At 36.7% G+C, this 25,994-nt stretch overlaps 1 protein-coding gene across 25 annotated transcripts in view; it reads left to right on the top strand.

The window, feature by feature from the left end:
- The window catches only part of ERC2 (ELKS/RAB6-interacting/CAST family member 2), a 906,960-nt gene that overhangs the window by 353,029 nt on the left and 527,937 nt on the right, over positions 1 to 25,994 (top strand). For all 25 annotated transcript variants that reach the window (XR_012011918.1, XR_012011916.1, XR_012011917.1 and 22 more), the window contains one exon: positions 19,536 to 19,703. Coding sequence is in view for 22 of the 25 variants with exons in the window: in XM_072785816.1 (XP_072641917.1) it covers positions 19,536 to 19,703 (168 nt within the window). In the remaining 3 variants the exon portion in view is untranslated. The remainder of the gene's footprint in view (positions 1 to 19,535; positions 19,704 to 25,994) is intronic.

The following is a 25,994-nucleotide window of genomic DNA, read 5'->3' on the forward strand; positions in this document are numbered from 1 at the left end:
TTTTATGGCTGAACAATATTCCTGTTTGTGTGTATGTGTGTGTGTGTATGTGTGTATGTGTATCACATCTTTATCTGTTCATCTATCAGTGAACACTTGGGCTGCTTCCATATCTTGGCTATTGTAAATAATGCTGCTATAAACATAGAGGTGCATGTATCCCTTTGAATAAGTGTTTTTGCATTCTTTCAGTAAATATCTGATAGTGCCATTACTGGATCATAGGGTAGTTCTATTTTTAACTTTTGAGGAAACTCCATATTGTTTTCCGCAGTGGCTGCACCAGTTTGCATTCCCACCAATAGGGTGCACAAGTGTTCCTTTTTCTCCATAAGCTCACCAACACCTATTGTTTCTTGTTGATTGATTTCTTATTGATTTCAGTCATTCTAACAAGTGTGAGGTAATATCTCATTGTAGTTTTGATTTGTGCTGATGATTAGTGAGTGATGAAGGGCATCTTGTCATATATCTGTTGGCTATCTGAATGTCTTCTTTGGAGAAATGTCTGTTCATGTTTTCTGCCCATTTTTAATTGGATTGCTTGTCTTTTGGGGTATTGAGTTGTACAATTGTTTACTTATTTATTTATTTATTTATTTATTTATTTATTTATTTATTATTTATTTATTATTAATGTAGACATAGAGAGAGAGAGAGGCGGAGACACAGGAGGAGGGAGAAGCAGGCTCCATGCCTGGAGCCTGATGTGGGACTCGATCCCGGGACTCCAGGATCGCGCCCTGGACCAAAGGCAGGCGCTAAACCACTGAGCCACCCAGCGATCCCCGAGTTGTACGATTTTTTCAAAAAGATTTTATTTATTCATGAGAAACACAGAGAGAGAGGCAGAGACAAAGGCAGAGGGAGAAGCAGGCTCCCTGCGGGAAGCCTGATGTGGGACTCAGTCCCAGGACTCTGGGATCACAACCTGAGCTGAAGGCAGATGTTCAACCACTGAGCCACCTGGGCATCCCTACAAAGTCTTTATATATTTTATATACTAACACTTGATTGGATATGTCATTTACAAATATTTTCTTTTATACTATAGGTTACCTTCAGTTTTGCTGGTTGTTTCCTTTGCTATGTAGTAACTTTTTATTTTGATGTAGCCCCAATTGTTTACTTTTGCTTTTGTTTCCCTTGCCTCAGGAGGCATATCTAGAAAGAAATTGCTATGGCTGATGTCAAAGAAGTTACTACCAAATCTGGGATTTTTATGGTTTCAGACATTTAGGTCTTTAATTCAATTTGCATTTATTTTTGTGTATGGTATAATAAAGTGGTCCAGTTTCCTTTTTTTGCATGTTGTCTAGTTTTCCCAGTACCATTTGTTGAAGAGACTGTTCTTTTCCCATTGAATATTCTTTTCTGTTTTGTCAAAGATTAATTGATCATCTAGTTGTGGGTTCATTTCTGGGTTTTCTGTTCTGTTCCATTGATCTATGTTGTCTATTTTTGTGACAGTACCATACTGTCTCGATCACTACAGCTTTATAATATAACTTGAAATCTGGAATTGTGATGCTTCCAGCCTATTTTTCTTTTTCTTGATTGCTTTGGCTATTCAGGATCTTTTGTGGTTCCATACAAATCTTAGGGTTGTTTTTTCTAGTTCGGTGAAACATGCTGTTGTTATTTTGATAGGGATTACATTAACTGTATAGATTGCTTTGGGTAGTATAGACATTTAAACAATATTTGTTCTTCTAATCCATGAACATGGAATGTCTTTCCATTTCTATGTGTTGCCCTCAATTTCTTTCATCAGTGTTTTATAGTTTTCAGAGTACATGTCCTTTACCTCTTTGATTAGGTTTATTCCTAGGTATCTTACTATTTTTGATGCAATTGTAAATTGGATTGATTCCTTAATTTCTCTTTCTGTTAATTTATTATTGATGTACAGAATTGCAACAGATTTCTGTACATTGATTTTGTTTTTTTTTGTTTTTTTTTTGTTTTTTTTTGTACATTGATTTTGTATCCTGTGAATTTACTGAGTTTATTTAGCAGTTTTTTGGTGGAGTCTTTCAGGTTTTCTATATATAGTATCATGTCATCTGCAGATAGTGAAAATTTTACTTCTTCCTTACTGATTTGGATTCTTTTATTACTTTTCATTGTCTAATTGCTGTGGCTAGGACTTCCAGTACTATTTGAATAAAAGGGGTGAGAGTGAGAGGGACATCCTTGTCTTACTCCTGACCTTAGGGGTAAAGCTCTCAGTTTTTCCCCTTTAAGGATGATGTTAGCTGTGGGTTTTTCACCAATGGCCTTTATTATGTTGAGATATGTTCCCTCTAAGCCTACTTTGATGAGGGTTTTTATCACCAGTGGATATTAACTTTTTCAAATGATTTTCTGCATCTACCGAAATGATAATATGGTTATTATCCTTTCTCTTATTGATGTGATGTATCATGTTGATTGATTTACAAATATTGAGCCACCCTTGCAACTCAGGAATAAATCCCACTTGATCATGGTGAATGATTTTTTATTTTTTATTTTATTTATTTTTATTTTTTATTTTTTATTTTTTTAAAGATTTATTTATTCATTCATTCAGAGAGAGCGAAGAGAGAGGCAGAGACACAGGCAGAGGGAGAAGCAGGCTCCACGCAGGAAGCCAGATGTGGGACTCGATCCCCGGTCTCCAGGACCACACCCCAGGCTGCAGGCGGCACCAAACCACTGCACCACCGGGGCTGCCCTTTTTTTTTTTTTGATTTTTTAAAATGTATTGTTGAATTCTGTTTATGAATATTTTGTGGAGGATTTTTAAATCTTTGTTCATCAGAGATATTGGCCTGTAGTTCTCTTTTTTTGTGGTGTTTTTTTCTGGTTTTGTTGTGATAATGCTATTCTTATTCCACTGAATTTGGAAGTTTTTCTTCCTTTTCCTTTTTTTTTTTTTTTTTGAATAGTTTGAGAAGAATAGATATTAATTCTTCTTTAAGTGTTGGATAGAATTCACCTGTGAATCCATCTGGTCCTGGATTTCTGTTTTTTTTTTGGGGGGGAATTTTTTGATTACCAATTCAATTTCTTTGCTAGGTATTTATTTGTGCAAGTTTTCTCTTTCTTCCTGTTTCAGTTTTGGTAGTTTACGTGTTTCTAGAAATTTATTTATTTTGTCTAGTTTGTCCAATTTGTTGGCATATAGTTTTCATAATATTCTCTTATAGTATTTCTGTGGTGTTGGTTGTTATGTTTCCCCTTTCATTTGTGATTTTATTTATTTGAGTCCTTTCTCTTTTTGTTTCTTGTTAAGTCTGTCTGGAGGCTTATCAGTTTTATTGATTTTTTTCAGAGAACCAGATCTTGGTTTCATTGATCTGTTCTATTGCTTTTTTAGTTTCTATATCATTTATTTCTGTCCCAATATGTATTATTTCCTTCCTTCTCTGGTTTTGGGTTTTTCTTATTGTTCTTTTCTAGAAAGGTGTAAGGATAGGTTGTTTATCTGAAAATTTTTTTTGCTTCTTGATATAGGCCTATATTGCTATAAACTCCTCTTAGAGCCACTTTTGCTGTATCCCAAAGGTTTTGGACCATTGCATTTTCCTTTTCATTTGTTTCCATGTACTTTTAAATTTCATCTTTGATTTCCTGGTTGACCCATTCATTGTTTAGTAGCATATTTTTAAACTTCATGTATTTGTGGTCTTTCCAGATTTTTTTCTTTTGGTTTACTTTCAGTTTCATAGCATTGTGGTCAGCAAAGATAAATGATATGGCTTTGATCTCTTTGAATTTGTTGAGGCTTGCTTTGTGGGCTAATGTGTGATCTATTCTGGAGAATGTTCAATGTGCAATGGAAAAGAATGTGTATTCTGCTGTTTTAGAATGGAATGTTCTGAATATATCTGTTGAACCCATCTGTTCCAGTGTGTCATTCAAAGCCATTGCTTTCCTTGTTGATTTTCTATATAGATGATCTGTCCTTTGATGTAAATAGGTTGTTAAAGTTTCCTACTATTGCTGTATTATTATAAATTAGTTCCTTTATGTTTTGTGTATTTGAGTGCTCCTATTTTGGGTACATAAATATTTACAATTATCATATCTTCTTGTTCTATTGTATCCTTTATTACTATATAGTATCCTTCTTTGTCTCTTCTTACAATCTTGTTTTAAGACTATTTTATCTGATGTAAGTATTGCTATTCCAGCTTTCTTTTGGTATTCATTTGCATGATAGATGTTTCTCCATCCCCTCACTTTTTTTTTTTCAAGGTTTTATTTATTAGAGAGAGAGAGATAGTGAGAAAGAGCAGGAGCAGAGGGAGAGGTGAAACAGGCTCCCCGGGAGCAGGGAGCCTGATGTGGGGCTCAATCCCAGGATTCTGGGATCATGACCTGAGCCAAAGGCAGATGCTTAACCACCTGAGTCACCTAGGTGCCCCCCAACCCCTCACTTTTAATCTGCAGTTGTCTTTAGGTCTAATATGAGTCACTTGTAGAGAGCACATAGATGGGTCTTGTGTTTTTTACCCATTTTGTCACCCTGAGTTTTTTTACTGTAGTTTTGAGTCTATTTACATTCAAGGTAATTATTGATAGATATGTATTTATTGCCTTTTTATTATTTGTTTTATGGTTGTTTCTGAAGACTTTCTCTAATCCCCTCTTGTCTCTTATGATTTGCTGATTTTCTTTAATGATATATTTGAATTTCTTTTTCTTTATTTTTTGAATACTTATTATTAATTTTTGACATATGGTTACCATTAGATTTGTATATAATCTCTTCTGCATGTAGCAGTCTATATTATGGTCATTTAGGTTGGAACCTATCTATAATCCTCTCCTTCCCATATTTTAGGTACATGTTTTTATATTTTATATCCTTTTATTTTTTGAGTTCCTTGACTGGTTTCTTAGAGAAATATTCATTTTTACATTTTCTAAATTTATTCTGTCACTTTTGGTCTCTTCTTTCCACTCAGAAAATCCCCTTTAATATTTCTTGCAGAGCTGGTTTAGTGGTCATGAACTACTTTAGTTTTTGTTTGTCTGAGAAACTCTTTATTTCTCCTTATGTTCTGAATGATAGTTTTGCTGGATAAAGTATTCTTGGATGCAGATTTTTCCCATTCAGCACATCAGCACTTTGAATATATCATGCCACTCCCTTCTGTCTTGGTAAGGTTCTGCTGAAAAATCCTCCACTAGCTTTATGGGTTTTCCTTTGTAAGTTACTGTCTTCTTTATTTTCATGCTGCTTTTAAAGTTTTTCTTTATCACTGTATTTTGCCAATTTAATTATAGTATATCTTGGTGTAGATATGCTTTTGTTGATTTTGATGGTATTTCTCTCTGCCTTCTGGATCTGGATATCTGTTTCCTTCCCCAGATTAGGAGAGTTTTCAGCTATTATTTCTTCAAATAAATTTTCTTCCCCGTTTTCTCTCTCTTCTTCTCTGGCACTCCTATAATATGAATGTTATTATGTTTGATGGAGTCACTGAGTTCCCTAAGTCTGTTCTTGTTTTGCATAATTCCATTTTTTCTCTTTTTTTTTTTCTCTTTTGTTAAACTCAAGTACTTTCTAGTACTCTGCCTTCTAGATCGCTAATTCATTCCTCTGCTTCTTCCATCTTAGGATTCATTCCACCAAACATGTTATTCATTTCTTTTATTGAGCCCTTTATCTCTGATACGTTATCCTCTATCTCTTTGTTAAGGATCTCACTCATGTCATACAATCTTTTCTCAAGTTCAGTGAATATCCTTGTGATCATTACTTTAAATTCACTATCAGGCATTACATATATCTGTTTTGCTTAGATCTCTGGCCATGGCGTTGCCCTGTTCTTTCAGTTAGGGTAAATTTCTCTGTCTTCTCATTTTGTCTAAGTCTCTGGGCTTGTTTCTCTGTGTTAGGAAAGTCAGCTACTTCTCCTGTTCTTAAGGGTAGTAGCCTTATGAGGAAGAGGTCCTGTAGTGCCCTGCCATGTGGTGTCCCTTATTCCCCAGGTCTGGCACTCCTGAGAATGTCTCCAATGTGTGCTGCTTGTATGCTGCTGTTTTGTCCTGACCACTTTTTCCTTCAGGTCGGTCATCTGCAGAGGCTCTTTTTGCTTGTTGTGGGCAGTGTTTTGTTACTGGCGTGAATGTGGCATGTTTTAACGAGATGTGCTCTGGTCTGCTTGTGCAATGAGACCTATTGCCACCACCACTGGAACTGAGGCTCCATAAAGTTCTCCTGTAGGGAGATGCGATGTGAGCAAGGGTTTGGGCTGGTCTTCTCTGGGAGGGGGCCTGCTGTGATGGGACTGAGACAGGTGTATCTAGGAGGTGGGGTTCCACTGGAGTATGGATTCTGGGGCTTGATGTAAGCAGGTTAGGTAGTGAGTGTCTGCACTGAGCTGGTTCCCACAGTGGACCTGTACTTATACTGAGGGTGTGAGAGAGAAATGGCATCAGCCAGTTCCTTTGATACCAGAGGTGTCTCTCAGTGAATGCAATCTCTCTGGATGTGCTCCAGTGTTCAGAGCATTTTAGAAATGGAGAATAGAGGTATTATTTGCTACTGTGTAATATACTATATGGCAGCAAATAATATATTTTAATTTTATATTGTATATCATTATTTATATGTAAATGTGTATTATCCATGATTATTATATATGATTCAATATATGATTATTATACATGATTCAATATAGAATACATAAACATAAACATAATATAAAAAATATGTATTATATACAATATATAAATATATAATAAACACATTATATATATGAATGTGTATATATATATATATGAATGTGTATATATATATATATATATATATATATATATATATATGAATTACAGTTCTACCATGTTAGCCTGGAGACCCCTCAGAGCCTGAATCTTTTCAACTGCAAATAATACCTACCAATACCAATATATCAGAAAGTATGAAATATATACTATAATTTTACTGACTTTATTTATGTTTTTGGCTTCATGCTATATTCCTCTTCCCTTCTGTGCTTGTCATTCATATAGTTCACATATTTACAACTTTTCTCCTTTTGAGCATGATGTTCAGAGTAGGCCCTTTGGAGTTTGATATATATGGGCTCAAGTCTCAGGTTTGCCACTGTAAGCTGTGTGGCTCTAGGCTTTGTAAAATGGAGAGCAGCATCTGCTGTCCCAAAGTGTTGGTGGATCTCATGAAATTGCTCAAGGGTGTTAACTTATATTCCCATGATTCTTTTCAGTGTGATTAATGATAATCACATTTAATGATAGCTGCTAGAATATAGCACTCTAATGACTAAATTTATAACCATATATAGATGATTAGTAATCATAAATGATTAATTATTATTAAACAGCAGCCACTGTTCATGTTTCTGTTTTATTTCTTAGTACATTTAAATGAAGCTCCCTGTAGGTCATGATTCAATTAATCCTTATAGTATCAGTACTGTTATTATCCTTTTTTATGGAGAGGGAAACTTAAGTGTTGGGAGATTGTATCTTTCTATAAGCTATAGTGATTAAGTGGAAAATTAAGATATGAATTTGAGGAGTCTAGAGCCTCTGTGTATATTTATTACTATTATTTGGCTTTGAACATTGTGTTAATAAAATATTAGATAAAGAGTCATAGCAGTTTTGATATGTATTACTATAAATAATTCTAGGAAAGATTGTGCACTTGCCTGCTCCTCTAACTGCAGCATTTCTGCCTTGAGAAGAGGTCAATTGGAAAGGCAGATGATCATTTGATTTTCTGGGAGCTCTGGGCCTGATTGAATTTACCTTACTCTGAGTTCCCCATAGCAGTCAGTGGGATGCCCTAGTTAGCTTACAAGTGTAATTGACTAATCTCAACTTAATCTTTGTTTTTTATCACTTATGTAACTGAGTATATAGTAGGGATTTAATAAACTCGTACTTACTTGCTTATGTGTACTTCCAGAAATATTCTATGTACACACAAGCACATATTCCTTCTGTCATTCACAATTGGAAACATATTACTCTGAAGCCCACATTGCATTTTACATTTGGCTTTTGCAGATATTTTCTACAGTTTGCCTTTTGTCTTTTTTTCATGAAGACATTTACATTTGTATTTAATCTTATTTGTCTTTTCCTTTATGGTATTTAAGCTTTTTTTTTCTCTTGCTTAGAAAATGCTTTCTACGAACTAGGGGTGGTGGAAGGGGAGGTGGGCGGGGGTGGGGGTAAACTGGGTCACTGGCACTGAGGGGGGCACTTGATGGGATGAGCACTGGGTGTTATTCTATATGTTGGCAAATTGAACACCAATAAAAAATAAACTTATAAAAAAAAAAAAAGAAAGTGCTTTCTATAGAGTACTCCCCAACCTATCTGCAGTTTTGCTTTCCATAGTTTCAGAAAGTCAGTGGGAGCTTAATGCTTCATCATTATGCCTATGTCATTCATCTCACTTCACCTCATCATGTAGGTATTTTATCAAGTCATATCTTCACAAACAGAAAGGGGTGAGTATGGTTGAGAAAGGTATTTTGAGAGAGAAAGAAGGAGAGAGACCACATACAGCAGTTTTATTATAATATATTGTTATAATTGTTATATTTTAACAGTAGTTATTGTTAATCTCTTATTGTGTCTAATTTGTAAATTAAACTTTATCATAGATATGTATATATAGGAAAAAAAACATAGTATATAGAATTTGGTACTAAATTTCTAAGTTTCAAGCATCCACTGGGGGTCTTGGTACATATCTCTGCAGATCAGAGGGGACTATTATACTCAGAAATAAAAGGAAGAGCCCCCATATTTTTTTCTAGAATTTTCATGGTTTAATTTTTTTACATCTAACTATTTATTAAGAATTAATTTTTATTATAAGGAGTTAGGTTAGAGTTTATTTTTGTAAGTGGATAGTCAGTTTTCAGGCATTATTAATTAAATAATCCATATTTTCTCTATTGAATCTAAATCTCACTTTTATCATATGCTAAATTTCTTTAAGTATGGATGCCAGGGTGACTCAGTCAGTTGAGTGTCTAACTCCTGATTTTGGCTCAGGTCATGATCTTAGGGTTGTTAGGTAGAGTCCTGTGTGGGGCTCCCCACTCAGTGGGGAGTCTGCTTCTCTCTCTGCCCCTCCTCCTGCTCTCTCTCTCAAATAAATAAATAAATCTTTAAATTTCCATAAGTATGTGAATCTATTTTGGATTTCCTCTTTTTCTTTCTGCATCAATACCAAACTCTTTTAATTACTGAAGTTTTAAAATATGTTTTAGTATGTGGAGTACTCATTTTCAGACATCATAAATGTTTGGGGTAGATGGTGATTTTAGAGGCCATTGAGCAAAATTATGTTGGTTTATAAAGGTGGTAGCTGAGTTTCTGAGAAGCAAGTGTCTTCCCCCAAGGGCCTCCCCTCCGGGTGCCAACAGAACCATAAAAGAACCTGGAAGCAGACTGGTGTAGTGGATCTTAAACCAGAAGATGGGGCTTTAATGCAGTCTACTGAGTTAGCTCTATAAGCTCTCAGAGCTTGGTGTTTTTACTTATAAACAATACCTCCCTCACAGGTGGTCCTGAGGAATGTATTAGGCATTCTGGTGCATCACCTAACAAACACACTATGAGGCACAGAGGACATCTTGAAAATATTTAGTTGACTCTGAGCAGGGCTTTCTGAGAGTAATCCAGAGCCGTGTCCTCATTTCAACACACTCAAACACTTCATATGTATGCCATGCCTTAAAATTTGATGGCTAACCGCAATGGCTCTGGTGCTAGTTCAGGAGGTCTGCTAGTGGTGTTCTCTATGATACCCTGCTTTCCTCACTGATTTCTGTATCTATAGTTCTGAGGAATCCCTTGTTTGCATGGCCACCATTATGTCCAATGGCAAAGATTTGAAGAGAACATATCAGAGAAATAAGAGGTCATTCTGTTCTTTCTCCATTTCACTCCAAAGGAATCTTAACTGCAAACTCAAAAGCAGATATTGAAATCTCTTAACAGTTCTTGGTTATAAGGATAACAATTTACATGACTCAGAATAATTCATCCTAACTTTTGAGATAATCATCAAAAAGAAAAAATACTGTAAAACAATTCTGAAACAATTCTTATAGCAGACTCATGGGTTCTTGAACACAAGTGTCCATCCTCCTGGAGTCTGGGTCTTGATTTGAGAGACATGACTTTAAAATATGGGTTTAATTCTCTTTTAAATAAAATGACTCTAGTTCCTAATTTGTAAGTCATTGACAAACATGTCAAGCATACCTAGATGGAGATTACTTACTTGGATTTGTTGAAAAGCACTGACCTTGAGATCACAAAATTAATACTTAATCTTGATACTAAATTATCAGTGATTTAAGTTCTTTGGGCTTCAGCGATAGTTTAGAAAGCTCATTGCATATGTAAATAGAACTAGTATTTTAAAATTTTATGTTAAAATGCATCTTCATGTTTAAATATAATGTGCTTACTTGATGGGAAGGTACAATATGAGTGATACATGGTGTTTTCTTAAACTTGTTTTTCGATAATAGTAAATGTTTTGATGATGGGATATTTAAATGTTAGGAGGTACTAAGATTGATAGCTTTGCAAATTGGTTTTAAGTATTTTGAATTTATAACTATCATCATGTTGCAAAATAACATTGATTTTGGAATGGCTTACTTCCTTTTGTAGTAATTCAAAAATATTATGACAGCTATAGTTTTATAGTGAGCATAAAAACCAGTGAGGTAAGTTCAATGAGGTAAGGTTAGTGTTGGAAGTTTTATTAACAAAAACTTTAAGTATTAACACATGAGTTACAATTCCCATGTGTTTTCAGAAATTTGCTGGAACTGAACTGAACATTAAATTTTGAACTTTGGACTAGTCACTTAAAACCACCTAATTTTAGTGTAAGAAGTAGCCAAAAACTTAAGTATGAAAACAGGCTTTATAAAGTTGGCTGGATTATTAACCCGCATATGATACGAATTCCTCCATGTGGGTGATATGAAGTACTCTTAACCAAGCATTGTTTTCTTCAAGTAGGTGGCATGTGGGTCTTGGATATAATTTTTTGACAGGTAGGTAAGACAAAATGCATCTTTACAACCTGAAAATCTCAACTGTGTTATTAACAAGCTGGTGATGGTAACTTAACTTTTATAAGCACAGTATGTGGTTATACAATACTAAATATCCCTGAATTTTATTTTCTGAGTTGAAATTGTATAAGGGAACAGACTTATAATTTAAGAGAAAGGTATATTGTAAATTATGAAGCACTTTATAATATAGCCATTATTATTTCTTTTTGTGCTATCTAAATATCTTAAAATATAATATAGGTTTCTTCCTTGGTCAAATGTATAAGTTTTTGGCTGCTAAAGGAAACCCAGCACACAGAAGTAGAATCATATAGCCTGTTTTTTCCCAGTCAGTATCGATTTACTGACTGTAGTGATCAACAGGACAGTAAATACGTCATTGACATTAACTAGTCTCCTTGAAGAATTTAAGGGCATAATAGAAATGACCAAATCTGTTGCTACTCATGACTGTGTGAAGAGAAACCGTATAAATAAAGATAAAAGACCAGGAATCTTTTTGGGAGAGAGATTTTTCTTGGTTTCTTTTCTTTCTTTTTCTTTTCTTTTAAGATTTTATTTATTTATTCATGAGAGAGACAGAGAGACACAGACACGGGCAGAGGGAGAAGCAGGCTCCATTCCATTCAGGGAGCCTGACATAGGACTCCATCCTAGGTCTCCAGGACCACATACCCTGGGCCGAAGGTGGCACTAAACCACTGAGCCACCCAGGCTGCCCTTCTCTTGGTTTCTAACTGTATTGATGTCGTCTTTTTATAAATGCTTATTAATTTGGTCTCAAACAGCTATACTATATCTAAGTGGGAGTTAATCTGTAAATGTGCAGTAGATGTCCTAATTAGTCTTCTGAAGGAATGTAGATATGTGTACAAGACTGCTTATTCACACATAGGTTATACTGTAGTTCAGGTTCTATTGTCTCAGGGTCTTCCAAGTTATATAGCCTTTTACCATCTGATATTTCCTTGCATCTCAAAATATATATAACCTAGTCTCAGACTCTTGATTTCCTACCCCCACATCTGATTCTCTCGTCTTTCCAAGTACAGGCAATAATTGCATTATCTAAAGAGTTGCTCCAGCCAGGAATTATTTTTGTTTCCTTCCTTCTTTTCATCCCTATACGTACAAACCCTCAGTTCTGCCAACTGCCTCGTGATTGTATCTCAAAATATGTCTCAAGCACAGCCATGGTCTTCTTCTATATCACCTCCATCCCTATTGTGGTAGCCACTGTCTCTCTGGTTGATTGCTATAGCTCCCTACTTGTCCAGAATCCATTCCTTCTTCCTAATATCTGTTCATACAACAGCATCCAGTTGTTCCATGTGTGGCCAAAAAAAAAAAAAAAAAAAAAAAAGACTATTTGGTCTTTAATAATTTCCTTGCTTTCTGGTTTAACAAAGTATTCTATATTTACCTTGTATGTTTCTTGTCACATATCTAAAATTAATCATTTCTACAGTGATATTGATTTTCTTTTAGTGAGATATAGTTTTTAGAGACCACAATCTAGGTATTTTGGGTATGTGCTCATTGCTACAAAGGTAGTCACTTTTTCTAAACCTTTTTACTGGACAAACCTAGAAAATAATTTTTTAAAAGAGAAAATACATAATCTGTTCATACTTATTAGTATTACAAAACTACTTTTAAAGACCTAGATTTATTCAAAATTATCTTGAAAACAGTGTAGCAGGTATAAAGCACAACTGATTTAAGATCAATGAAGATGACTTTGTGTTCCAGGACTGCACAGTAAAGAGTAGCTATTGGTTAAATAAACTAACTTACTGAATACCAAAATGTCTGCCCAGGTTTGATTTACAATAGCTGATATTTGCTAAATCATGAATTTTATTACTTAGTATGCATACAAACATACATACACATTTTTGTCAGTAAACACAAATATCCACAAATTAATCTTTGTCATTCCAGTTTTTTATAAGTATTTTACATAAGCCTTTGAATTTCATATTTGTATTACTTCCCACTTATTTTAAAAATTGTGTTTACTGATGATATTGACATAATACTTGTTTGCTCTGCCTTACCCTCAACTTCACTAATATGTGTTTCAATAAGTCATACACCTGATGGTCTTGTTAAAAGGTTGTATCTCTGGCAGCTCAGGTGGCTCAGTGGTTTAGCGCCGCCTACAGCCCAGAGCGTGGTCCTGGAGACCCAGGATCAAGTCCCGCGTCGGGCTCCCTGCATGGAGCCTGCTTCTCCCTCTGCCTGTGTCTCTGCCCTGCCCCCTCCTCTCTGTGTATTCTCATAAATAAATAAATAAAATCTTTTTTTTTTTTTAAAAAAGGTTGTCTCTCTAACCTATAACAATGCCTGGTACAAAATCAGTTCTTTATATTTGTTAAATGAATGAGTAAATAATTCTAGTTACTGTAGATTTTGAAAAATCTACAAAGAGGAGAAATCTGAAATCAGAATAGCTGCAGAAATCCAAGAGTAGAAGGGTATAACCCAACCAAATATAGCATAAGAGATGGACATACCCTCAGCTATATAGCTGGCGTTTAATGGTGCAGCTGCTGAAGGACATTTTTTTCTGAAAGGCAAATTTTGCTATAATTGAGGATTGGTATAGAAAGAGTTTTTAAAAAAACAGTGATTAGGGAAGCCTGGGTGGCTCAGCGGTTTAGCGCTGCCTTCAGCCCAGGGCCTGATCCTGGAGACCCAGGATCAAGTCCTGCATCAGGCTCCCTGTAAGGAGCCTGCTTCTCTCTCTGCCTGTGTCTCTGCCTCTGTCTCTGTCTCTGTGTCTTTCATGAATAAATAAATAAAATCTTTAGGAATAAAAAACCCAGTGATTATTCTGAATTCTTCTCTTCAACAAAACTCCAGAAAGACCATCCTAAAAGAATCAAGCCATTTAGATCATTGACAGTTATGTGGTTGTCTCTGGTAAAGATCAATAACCTCTGATGGTTAGAGAAAGGAAGGCTATAGGATTCCTGCCCCATGAGCCTTTCTTTAAGTAGTACATCACAACCTCTCAGAGTGTTCCTTCAAGTTCTAGCTATCTGTCCTTTTGAGGCCAGAAACAGTTTACACTAGCTAGGTCAGTGCCATGATAGTTTCTGAGTAGAGCTCAGCCAACCTTGTTTGCTTTTGGGCCAGAATCCTCCCTGAAGCATCTGTATTCAGGGGTATTGAAATCTAAAAATTGAAACTTTGGGGCTTACTAGAGTCATAGACCTGCACTGTTCAATATGGTAGCCACATATGAGCCATATGTGGCTCTTGAGTACCTAAATTGTGGCTAGTCTTAATTGAGATACATAGAAAGGGTAAAATAAATGTTGGATTTTGAAGAAAAAAGAATGTAAAGTACCTCATTAATATTTTTCGTATTGATTACAGGTCAAACAATGTTTTGGATATAGTATGTCTAATTAAATATATTATTAAAAGTAATTTTACCTGTTTATTTTTACTTTTTTAATATGGTTATTAGAAACTTTAAAATTATAGATGTGGCTTACATCATATCTCCATTGGACAAACCATCTTAAATCTTGTTCCAGGAAGAGTAGGAGACTTGTGCAACATTTCTAGCCAATTCACACATCTCAAACACCACTCAGATAACCAAGGAAAAATCATTCCTCACATTAATTATGTTAATTGAGCAAATTTTAGGTGTTCATCAAATATAAAGAATATCTCTGTACTTTGGTAGCTATCTCTGCCATGTCAGCTTTTAATTAAAGTCTTTCATAGGCTAATTACCCCTAGAGAATTTATTTCCAGTTGGGAAATATACCCGTCCACCCACCCACCCACCCTAAAATCCCTACACACACACACACACACACACACACACACACACACACACACACATATCATACAGTGTATGGTGAAATATTTTAAATGACAGACAATATAACACCCTGCTACATATTAGAGCACAAAATCTTACTTTCTGAGTCTCCACTTTTACTGAAGGCTGCTGATTAGCAACCTTTATTGCATTCCTACAGTATATAAATCACTGGATTAAGTAGTTGGGGAAAGCAGAATAGTATAATAACAATAGCAAAGATTTATTGAGTGTTTCTAGGTGCCAAGCACTGTGCTAAGTGCATTACATGTTATTTAATTTAATCCTCAAAATAATTTGATGAAGGAGGTATTGTTATTCTCATTTTGCTTCAAACACCTTGTTGTGTTCCTGACCTCATGGACATTACCATGAGTTCCTTGAACATGTATATTTGCAATGCAGAGACTTTTGCAAAACAGAGTAGTTCCATTGGGCCACTTGTTATACAAATAGAAGTTCAAGCCAATGAGCTTAAAGGGATTCTTCCTCTTTTGATCCCTTTCTGCTCCTAAGATCTTGGTCTTTGACCTTAGTGTCTACCCCACAGGGTTCTGCTACTTGCTCCATTTAACTCTGTCCTTGGCTTTCCATCATTTTCCCTCCTTCTTTGGATTTGGGGTCAAAGGATAGGGGAAAGTAGATTTTGAGGTCCTACACATAGAGGGAGTAATAATGGCCCTTTTTCTTTGAGGTTTATAGCAATCTCTAAGACCAACAAACCTTTCTAGTTTTAAGGTGCCCACTCCCTAGCAAAATCAGTGGAAATTATAATAATTTCTGAGTGGTTTTGACACATCACACTGTAAGTCCAGCCCATGTCAAGGGTTGAAGATTAGAGCGGAAGATGATAAGGCGTGATCCTGCTTCTCATGGTCACTTGGATCCAGATTTATGGGAGTTCGGCCGTCCTGTAGCTCTACCATCTGGAAAATGTAGCCTTCAAGATCTCTGAGTGAGGGAAATAGTATGGGGATAGATGGACAGGAAGTGACATATGTCGTTTCTGTTTACATTTCATGAGTAACACATAAAGCCCCATCTTCCTGCAACGGGGTGGGAAGGGTGATTGGATGGGAGATTGGATGTGAGTGAGATCTAGTGACTATTACCACAGCGAGTTTTAGATTTTAGGTTATTTTTAGTGTTTGTGTCTTTGGAGGCTGTGTATATTATGCATAGTTTCAACTTGAAACTGTCTCCCCATTTGAATGATTGCATGTTGAGTCAAATTCAAATATACCCTTAATCCAAGTCTGCTATTAGGAAAAACAAACAAATGAAGTTTCGAATGTGAAATAAAACTATATAGGGAGTTTTATGAGTGTTCCAGTTTCATTTTCTTTTAAAGTTGTTCTTTGTGATAGTGTTTATTCAATTCCTGAAGTGTTGTCAAGTAAGTAGTATTTAATCTGTGAAAATTTTCAAGTGGCCCCTTTTTCCTTCTCAAGGTTTTTTTTTTTTATTTTCTCAAGTGTTGCTGTAGTCATTTTAAGATTGAAATGAACCATTTGATTTTAAAAAATTATTTATGGCACATCAAGTAGCACTTAGTGTTTTGTCACAACATTGAAACTGTTTCTGAAGCCTACGTAAAATACAGCAGAAAGGTTGGGAGGCTTATGTATAGAACTTCTAGAAACATACCTCACCATTGGAACTGGTTATAATTCCTGGGTGCTGACATAAAGATTAATAATATTTAACTCTGATTTTGGCAATTTTTGCCAATTTTATTACCATAGCCCCTTTCTTTCAAGTTATTACCTGGAACTGAAGTGATAACAAATGTTTGATATTTTATACTGCCAGATAAAAGGTTTAATTTTCATATGTTACACGCACTTAAACACATGCACACACACAAATACACATACAACTGGGTCAGAAGGAAATGAATAATTCTCCTAAAATGAAAAGATTGTCCTAGTTTTAACATTAGGTGACTCATTCCCATGTGGTTAAGTCATACGTAAAAATTGGAAATTCAACCTATGGGTCTTTGTGCACTGCCTATATCATACAGTTCTAATTTTCTTTTGTTTTTCTGGGAAATGATGGTGCTCTTTGCCTTGCCAAGTTTTATTATTGAGTCAACTGCCAAAGTTTAAGAGAGAGAGAGAGAGTCAAGGCCCTTAAAATTATTTGGTGTTGAGTGAAGAGGCAGAGAAAGGTATTTCATATTCCCAAACATTTTAACTTTTATGTTTCTACCTGATGTTAGAATATAATCTAACTTTTTAGGCTTTTCTGATTCTTTTATAAATGATGTACACTGTTGAGTGAAGTCTGAATATTCATGAGGAGAACCCAATTTGAAACTCTATATTCTAATTTTTAATAGACGGTATTCTTCCTTCCCTGATCTTCCCTGTATTTAAACTTCTGTGCATCAGGAGGCCTGTGTGCCTGCTCGTGGTTTTGCACCATCTGGAAGTTAAAATTTGATTTTAGAAATGATGTCATACTTGCTTACTGCAAACTAGGCTAATGTTGGTTGAGAATTGGATGCAGTTCAGGTCAAAGTTTTGTTAAAAAAAAAAAAGACCCTTAAACCTAGTTTCTTGATTCTAGGAGACTGCAAAGCTATAAGAGTAGCTTTAAGTGATTGAAGGTCATGAGTCAAATTCCTTTGAAGCTAAATTAGTGCATTTGGGTACATGGAAATTAAGCTCCCCAATGAGGACATTAGCTGGCACAGACTCCTTCCTACCACGTAAGGTTTGCGAGCAGTATGTTGGTCATGGGCATCCTCACTGTTTTACTCCTGGAGAAATATTCTTACACCTAGAACTTTGTCTCTTCTAGGCTCAGGAAGGTCTGGCAGGGCACTGAAAGATCACACATGATGAGAAGGCACAGTAAATGTTAAGCATGTTAGTCATCAACACTGAGTCTCTTTTTCTAAACTCTCTACAGCACCACTTACTATCTCTCATAGTGTAATTTATTTATATCACCATTTTGGATGTTGAGCATTTCCTCTAGTCCAGATATAGACCATCCATGTTTTATAGCTAGAACGCAAGGCTAATGGTACCACAATTTGTTCACAGATTCACACTGAGTCCTGGTCAGCCTGTGGGAAATCTCCACAATTGAATGTGACCTCTTATAGCCACTACTATAATCTGGAGTGCTCAACATGTCCTACCAATTTCCAAGGAACCCACCAAATTCCACCCTTAATGTATAAACTAAAAATCACCTTTTATTTTTTTCCAGATAGGATAAAAACCCAAAGAGAAGTATTGATGTCATTCTAGGTTGGTAGATGGAGATGACTTTAAATAAAGATAGGCCATTTGAGAATCTGGGATGCTTAAGCTTTAGTGCAACTGGCTTGAATTTTCATTTAGTCAAAGGAAGATTCCCAGGACCTGAGTATCCCCTTCACTTCTCATTCCCTAGATTTCTGTGGCCCTTATGTAAGAAGAGGCACAGCTATCAGATGTTTAAGCAATCTGCTGTTTTCACCCTGTGTAGTCACAGAATGTCCATCTTGTCTCATAATGTAGTCAGGGTCCTTCTGCCAACTGGGCTTCAATTACTTTTTCACCCTTTCCTTTCCCGGGAACTCACTGCTTATTCCTCCTCTCTGGGACAGAAACTGGAGAAACTCTCTGCTCATCAACCTCCCATCCTCCTTGCCCTTTAGAAACACAAACCCCCTTGCACAGGGGTAAGAAAAGGAGTTTCTACTCTGATAACTTTGTCATCTCTAATTTTATCACCCTTTCCTAATATAGTCGATCTAAGATTGATTTTTGCCTTTAAAATCATAAACATGTCAGTAATTAGGGAGTTCCAACCTCAGTTTTATGGATGGGAAAATTGAGACCTGAAGGCTGATGGGGGAGTTATTTTCCCTGATGCTCATAGCTAGATAGAAGCAGAATCCAGCCTAAAATCAAAGTGTCCTTTCCCGTGTTCCAACTTGCCTTTTGAATCTGTGTCCTGATAGTATTTACACATCTATTTATTTTGGCTTATTGTGCTATTCCTTCCTCTTTTTTTTTCTTAAATTTTTGTCCCCCTGCCCCCTGCCACCCAAATTTTACTTGCTAAAATTAGTAGTATAATATAAAACATACTCAACAAGATTTGTGATGAGATGCAGTAGACCCCTACTTACCTATCCTATTTCTTATTCCCCAAGACAATCTGTTTTAACTCTTTTTGTCTGATTATTTTGATATCTCTAAGTAACATGCTTCCATCACTACTTCTTGATTGTTGATGTGGCTACTACTATCTATCATATTTCTGGTATGGAGAATGAGGATTAAATTCTTCCACCACCCCAAAAGCTGGAAGGGTGGGGTTCACAACAGGGACACATACTACTATTTCATAATATATTATATTTCATATAAAATTTATATTTAAAAAAGCATCACTGTTCAGATACACACATATAACAGGACTTTAAGGTAGATACAGGCTGTTAAACACAGGGCACTGAGGTGCTTGTGAGCAATGGTTTGACCGTGCTGTGCTGAGAAGGCACACTGATGCCCCACTCCCTCCCAAGGCATGACCGATGGTTACTGATGACCATGGTGTAAAACTGCAACCTTCTTTCTTTTTCCTGACTTTAGGTAGATGCACTGAGGTTACGATTGGAAGAGAAAGAATCTTTTCTCAATAAAAAAACAAAGCAGCTGCAGGACCTCACGGAAGAGAAGGGGACACTGGCCGGAGAGATTCGAGACATGAAGGATATGTTAGAAGTGAAGGAAAGAAAAATCAATGTTCTTCAGAAGAAGGTGAGTAGCCGACATAAGCCCTTTAGGTTGAGAATTGGTATCATCTATGTATTGTCATTTCAGAGAAATTTTTGAGCACATGAAAGAGGAAAAACTATTTTTTAAGAGTTTTAGATCAGGAAGTATATACTTTTTACTTATTGTTGGTTGTATCATGCCACTTGTAGCATGGCCTGATGAATTTTCTATTTGATTAACTGAAAACTAAATAGTGATGGTACTTTTTATATTTTCTAGCTTAAATATAGAAATAATTGTACAAATTCATATTTACATCTAAAATTGATATATATATATCTAAATTATACATTTAGATACATATCTAAATTTAGATATATACCTAAAATAATAACAAGTCTGAAAAGTTAGTTCATTTTTTCTTTTTTCTTACTGAGTGTTGAGCAATGTATTCTGGAGGTCTTAAAGGTATTTTAAATGTATTTTTTATTTATGTAAATTTTAGTAGATATTACCTTGCTACAGGTTTTTTTATTTTTTATTTTTTGGTGTGGGAGGAGTAATGTTTACACCTATTGCTTAATTGAATCAGTGAGAGAATATGTAATAAGTTCCAACTATAGTTACCTAACACAGAAGATGCTTGATTAAGCTAGGGCCCTTCTTTCCTTTTTTCTTTTTTTTTTTTTTGTAAGATTTTAATTTATTTATTCATGAGAGACACACAGAGAGAAAGAAGCAGAGACACAGGCAGGGGGGGAAGCAGGCTCCATGCAGGGAGCCCGATGTGGGACTCAATCCCGGTACTCTAGGATCACGCTCTGAGTCGAAGGCAGGTGCTTAACCGCTGAGCCACCCAGGTGTCCCACCTTTTTTCCTTCAGCAACTAATTTTCTCCATTGTAAGGAGTCCAGATTTGGGGAATGCACCTTGATTTTTTTAAAATTCCCATTTGCTACTGTGTACAGTTTTGGGACCATAGGATCCTCTTCTCTCCCCTACAAACAAGTAGGCAAGAAGAGAAACCAACTATCTGTTCTTTTAGGATAGGAAAATATATCAGAAAAACATAGGGCTGTCAGATTAATAGGCAGCCAGCATGGAAACTGGGCAGGAAATGGTGGTGGGCAGGAGGAGCCAGCTGGCTGGGGCACTGCTGCAGACAGGCATTTTGCTGGGCACCTCTGCTGTGGCTACAGACAGATGGATCCTAATTGCCCCCTTGTCCTGGTATCATTTACCACTATCATCTTCCACCTTTTTTAAAGCAACAGCGCCCTAGCTGTTTTTCCTGTTTACATCCTTACCTTCCCTATAGGCTGTTCTTAACACAAAAGCTGGAGTAGTCCTTTTAAAACATGGAACAATTATATCACTCTGATCAAAACTCTAGTTGCAACCACCTACATAATTTGTGCAAAATGAGGATTATTCAAACTTTTATTTTTTAAAATTAATTTATTTATTCATGAGCGATAGAGAGAGAGGGAGAGACACAGGCAGAGGGAGAAGCAGGCTCCATGCAGGGAGCCTGATGTGGGACTCGATCCTGGGTCCCCAGGATCACACCCTGGGCTGCAGGCAGCGCTAAACTGCTGTGCCACCAGGGCTGCCCAATTATTCAAACTTTATTGAGAATTTTCAAATGAAGATAAAACCAAGCCCAGGGCCCTTCTGAGGATGGCACCCTGAGCAGCTACACAAGTCACATGCCTATGAAGCCACCTCCAACCCCTGTGGAAGTGATCAGATGGATCATATTATTAATTTGTTTCTGTCGAGAAACAAACAGGGCCTTTTACAGACAAGGCCCTGGTGATCTCCTCTTGTAGCTCCAGCTAATTGATAAGGTGTTTAGAAGAGAGCGCAGATGATATGACTGAGAACTCTTGAATCAGTGAGGCTTTCAAGGGCAGATGGGACCAACAGGAGACAGAGTGGCAGTTTTTGGAGCAGGTACTAAGGATTCAAAAGAAAACTTATCATTTAAAATCCCCAGCAGTCTATAATGATGAAAGCTGATATTTATTGAACTTATGTTGAACACTGTATGCTAGATACTTTGCTATACTAGTTACATGCACTGTTTGTTTATTTTTTACCATAATCTTGTGAGGCAGGTATAGTTATTAATCCCAGGAAGCTAGAGGACACTGAAGCATATGGTCGGCTTGCCCAAGATCATGCGATCTAGAAAGAATTTTTTTTTTTTGTCTTTGGGAAAATAGAATAAAATGGTTATTGCAATTTAAGAGAATAAGCCTCATTTTCCTTTGGACCTCAAGTTGTATGAAGATGACACCAGGTGTCAATCAGTGAAGAACATTACAATTGCTAGTTTTACAAGGAGTTGAACTAAGTGCTCTTATTCTTAAGGAATAAATGGCATTGATGTTCTCGATAAAGATTTTGGGAAGGTACTTTCAGTGCATAAGTGACAAATGACATTTGCTGATGTGCACATTTTGCAAAATTTTATACTTTGCCCCAAAAGTGAGATTCAAAGATTTGGGAACTAGTTTAGAAATTCTAAAACAAAGCCAATTGTATATTATGGCTCCTTTGGGCAACTTGATTATAACCCCACTTACTTAAACCAGGTAAATAATGGATTAGGAAATATTTCATGTGTATTTAGAGAGGTTATTCAGCTTCAAGTTTCTTTCACTGAGTTTTTACCAATCCATTTGAGGAGGAAATGATACCACTGGCAACATAGTGAAAGGGACAGAAATTCTATTATAACTGCAATGTGAAGGAGAGATAATCCTCAAAGAAGTAATGCACACAATTCAGAAACCTACTCAAAATGTGGAAACACTACAGAAGGTAATGGGCCAATGAAACATTGTCTTTGGGACTGGAGACTCTTTTGAGTTTTGACCACATCCAGCATAATTGGCTGTTTTAGGGCAGGCAGGCCTGGATTGGAACAGCGTAAGTTTTGGATTAGGGTGTGTTGGTATGGAAGAAATAATAAACTTATGTCAATGTCAGACATGTAATATTACTTAATATTTCTTTCTTATAGACTCTTTGGCAACCAGCACTGTGTTCTGATGCCAATAGAAATGGGTATGCTCCTTCATAGCCACGTTTAACCTGGCGAAGCTGGGCTTGCACTTCGTATCTGTCAGCCTTGCCTTCAGAGCTCTGGGTCTCAGAAATCTTGTGTCCTCCATAAGCCACGTGAATAGGTCACATGTCTAGGCATCAGGCATGGACACAATGCTCTAAGCATTTTGTTATTTGAGAAAGGAAGTTAAGTTGAATAAACAGAGAACCCCAGGTGACACAATATCTCTGAGCAAGCTTTTGTAGGAAAACAGCAGTCATTTAGCATGGATTTTTGGTTCTATGGCCATATTTTTGGCTCTACTCCATAATTCCCAGATATGGAATTATTTTAGTAGGGACAAAAATGTATATGTATGAAAATTGTTAAGTTAAATTGATGCTGAATTCAGAAGACCAGTACAGTTTTCAAGTTGCAGCCTTTGCATTCTGTTCTCATACTTGAATTCAGACTTCACCTGATGAAGTGTTACCTGACTATTGGGTTTTGGTAGGAAATGTCATAAAACCTTGATGACATTGTACATTTGGAAAGTGTATAATGCCCAGGATTATAGAACATGGTAGCATTATTTGAACCAGATTAAATTCAGACTGTTATGTAGCTCATGCAACATAAACTTAGTACCCAAGAAATTTTTAAAAAACCAGTAAGTTGGACAAAAATTCTATCTCTATTTTCATTCTAGGTCTCAGTCCCACATTATAGAACAGAGGTACTTTACTTATTAGGGGTAGAAAAACAGATGTTGATTTCTCTGGAATCCAAGTTCACTAGCTTCATGGATTGTGCATTGGAAAGGGCAGGGAGAGGTGAGTAGAATTGGCTTCTGGGGGTGGCATCTATGTACCTGCCCACTTCCACAGCTTTATTCTACCAATTTGGAAGTATGGCAGTGAAAATTCTGAATGAAGATAAGCTCAGAGGTAAGGATGCTACAGGAGTATTGTTATTAGCATACTGAGTTTCTTCATGAAGTTTATAAAAAAATAGTATCTGAGAAGATGATTATAGAACGTAGAGATTTCCATGTTATTATGAAGTTGATGTACAGAGGACTTTCTGACTGAACTGAGCCCGTTCTTGGTGTTTATTTTTTTTTTATTTTTTTATTTTTTTATTTTTTTTTATTTATGATAGTCCCAGAGAGAGAGAGAGAGAGGCAGAGACATAGGCAGAGGGAGAAGCAGGCTCCATGCACTGAGAGCCCGACATGGGATTCGATCCCGGATCTCCAAGATCGCGCCCTGGGCCAAAGGCAGGCGCCAAACCGCTGCGCCACCCAGGGATCCCCCCGTTCTTGGTGTTTAAATATCCAGTTGCACTTTTATATTTATTATTGTCAAAACTTCTATTTTTTAAATATATGGAAAATTGTATTCTTTTTCCATTTACTAAGTTTTCCTATATGTCAGTGAGTCACTACTCTAGATAGTAGAGGCTCAAAGGGAAACAGGACATTCTACAGCCCTCAGGAAGCTGACAGTCTGGTTGGGGAGATAGACATGCTTAATAGAGAGCAACATGATGTATTACCAGAAGCAAATTGCTTGATGAGTGCAAAGAGCAGAAGCTAATTCTGACTACCTTGAGCAAAAGGGAATTTATGGCAAAGATATCCAGAGCCCTAGTATTTGGCCTGTAGAACCAGATTAGGAATGATAAAGAACCAGGACAGTTATAGGAGACCAAGAGAAAGGAGAGAGTGCCATGATCTCTTAACTAGGAGTGTCTGGTCAGGCGTCTTCTCTGCTGATGGCGGCCCTCTCACCTTCCTCCCTCTGCTCTTATATTACATTGTTGGTTAAGATTTAAAGTCCTGAGAGAGCTCCAAATTTCACACAGGTGCTTCTTATTGGCAAGATCTAACCAGACCTGCCCTAAAAGAAATCTGGGAATTGTGGTTCCAAGCTTTACACCTGAGATTTCCACTCAGTTTTTGTGTCACTTACTCAGGGAAGTCTTTGCTGACAGTGCAAGCTGGGAGAGGTTTTACCCTTTTAAAGAATCATTTCTTGGCTCAGTTTGAAATTCTGCATCCCTTTGGTGAATGTTGGCTTCCTTCCCATGGCTAATCTCCATGAGTGCCCCAACTGTGGTCATCAAGATACCTCTAGCTCCTTGCTGAATTCTTGGCAGGTGACGGTCCTCAATCAATACACACTGGATGAATAAATTATATCAGCAAATTCTGAATGAATGAGGACTTGGGAGAAGAGAAATCATTTTGAGATCTACTCCTGGCCCATGAATATTGTTAAGTTCACGTGAGAGGAGTCTTTTGCCCCAGTGAAGTGTCAGACTCACTCATTGTTCCCAGGACAGTATGTTCTATATAGGCTGCAAGATGGAACTATCCCAGGGATAATAAAGCAGGATGGGGAAATGACTGTTGTCCTACCCACATCTAACATCTGAAACCTTGGTTCCGTTATCCTGATAAGGTAAAAAGGGATTAGAGCTTGAATAAGGGAACTTAGCTATTTTTGCTTCCTTTTCCTTTTCTTTTTTAATTTTTTATTTATTTATGATAGTCACACAGAGAGAGAGAAGGAGAGACAGAGACACAGGCAGAGGGAGAAACAGGCTCCATGCACCGGGAGCCGGACGGGGGACTCGATCCCGAGGCTCCAGGATCACTCCCCGGGCCAAAGGCAGGCGCCAAACCGCTGTGCCACCCAGGGATCCCCCTTTTCCTTTTTAATAAAAAGAAAATGTGGCATTTATCAAGAATATTGTCTTATTCTGCAAGGAGAATAAAGCTTCCTCCTCCAGTTCTCACTTCTGACTTACTGGATTGTTAGTGGTGAAAGTGATAAAGTGAAATTATTGATAATTTTTAATTATGACTATGCAAATTATAACTTTTTATAACAAACGGATTATTTACTGATGATTATGCCCTCACTACACACCAGACACTGTGCTAAGGGTTTTGCCTCTTTAGGTTATGAGTCCTTACAACAAACCTAATGGCACATAGGTACTATCATAATCCCTATTTTTAAAATGAGAGACCGGTTTAAAGAGTAACTTGCTCAAGGACACCTAGGTGGATCAGCGTGTGATCCTGGGGTCCTGGGATCAAGTCCCACATCAGACTTCCTGCATGGATCCTGCTTCTCCCTCTGCCTATGTCTCTGCCTCTCTCTGCATGTCTCTCATGAATAAATAAATTTTAAAAACCTTAAAAAAAGGAAAGAAGAGTAATTGGCCCAAAGTCACATGGCAGGGAAGTGATAGAGCTATTCTTAATC

This window comes from Canis lupus, chromosome 19 (assembly GCF_048164855.1).
Source record: "Canis lupus baileyi chromosome 19, mCanLup2.hap1, whole genome shotgun sequence".
Classification (NCBI taxonomy): domain Eukaryota; kingdom Metazoa; phylum Chordata; class Mammalia; order Carnivora; family Canidae; genus Canis; species Canis lupus.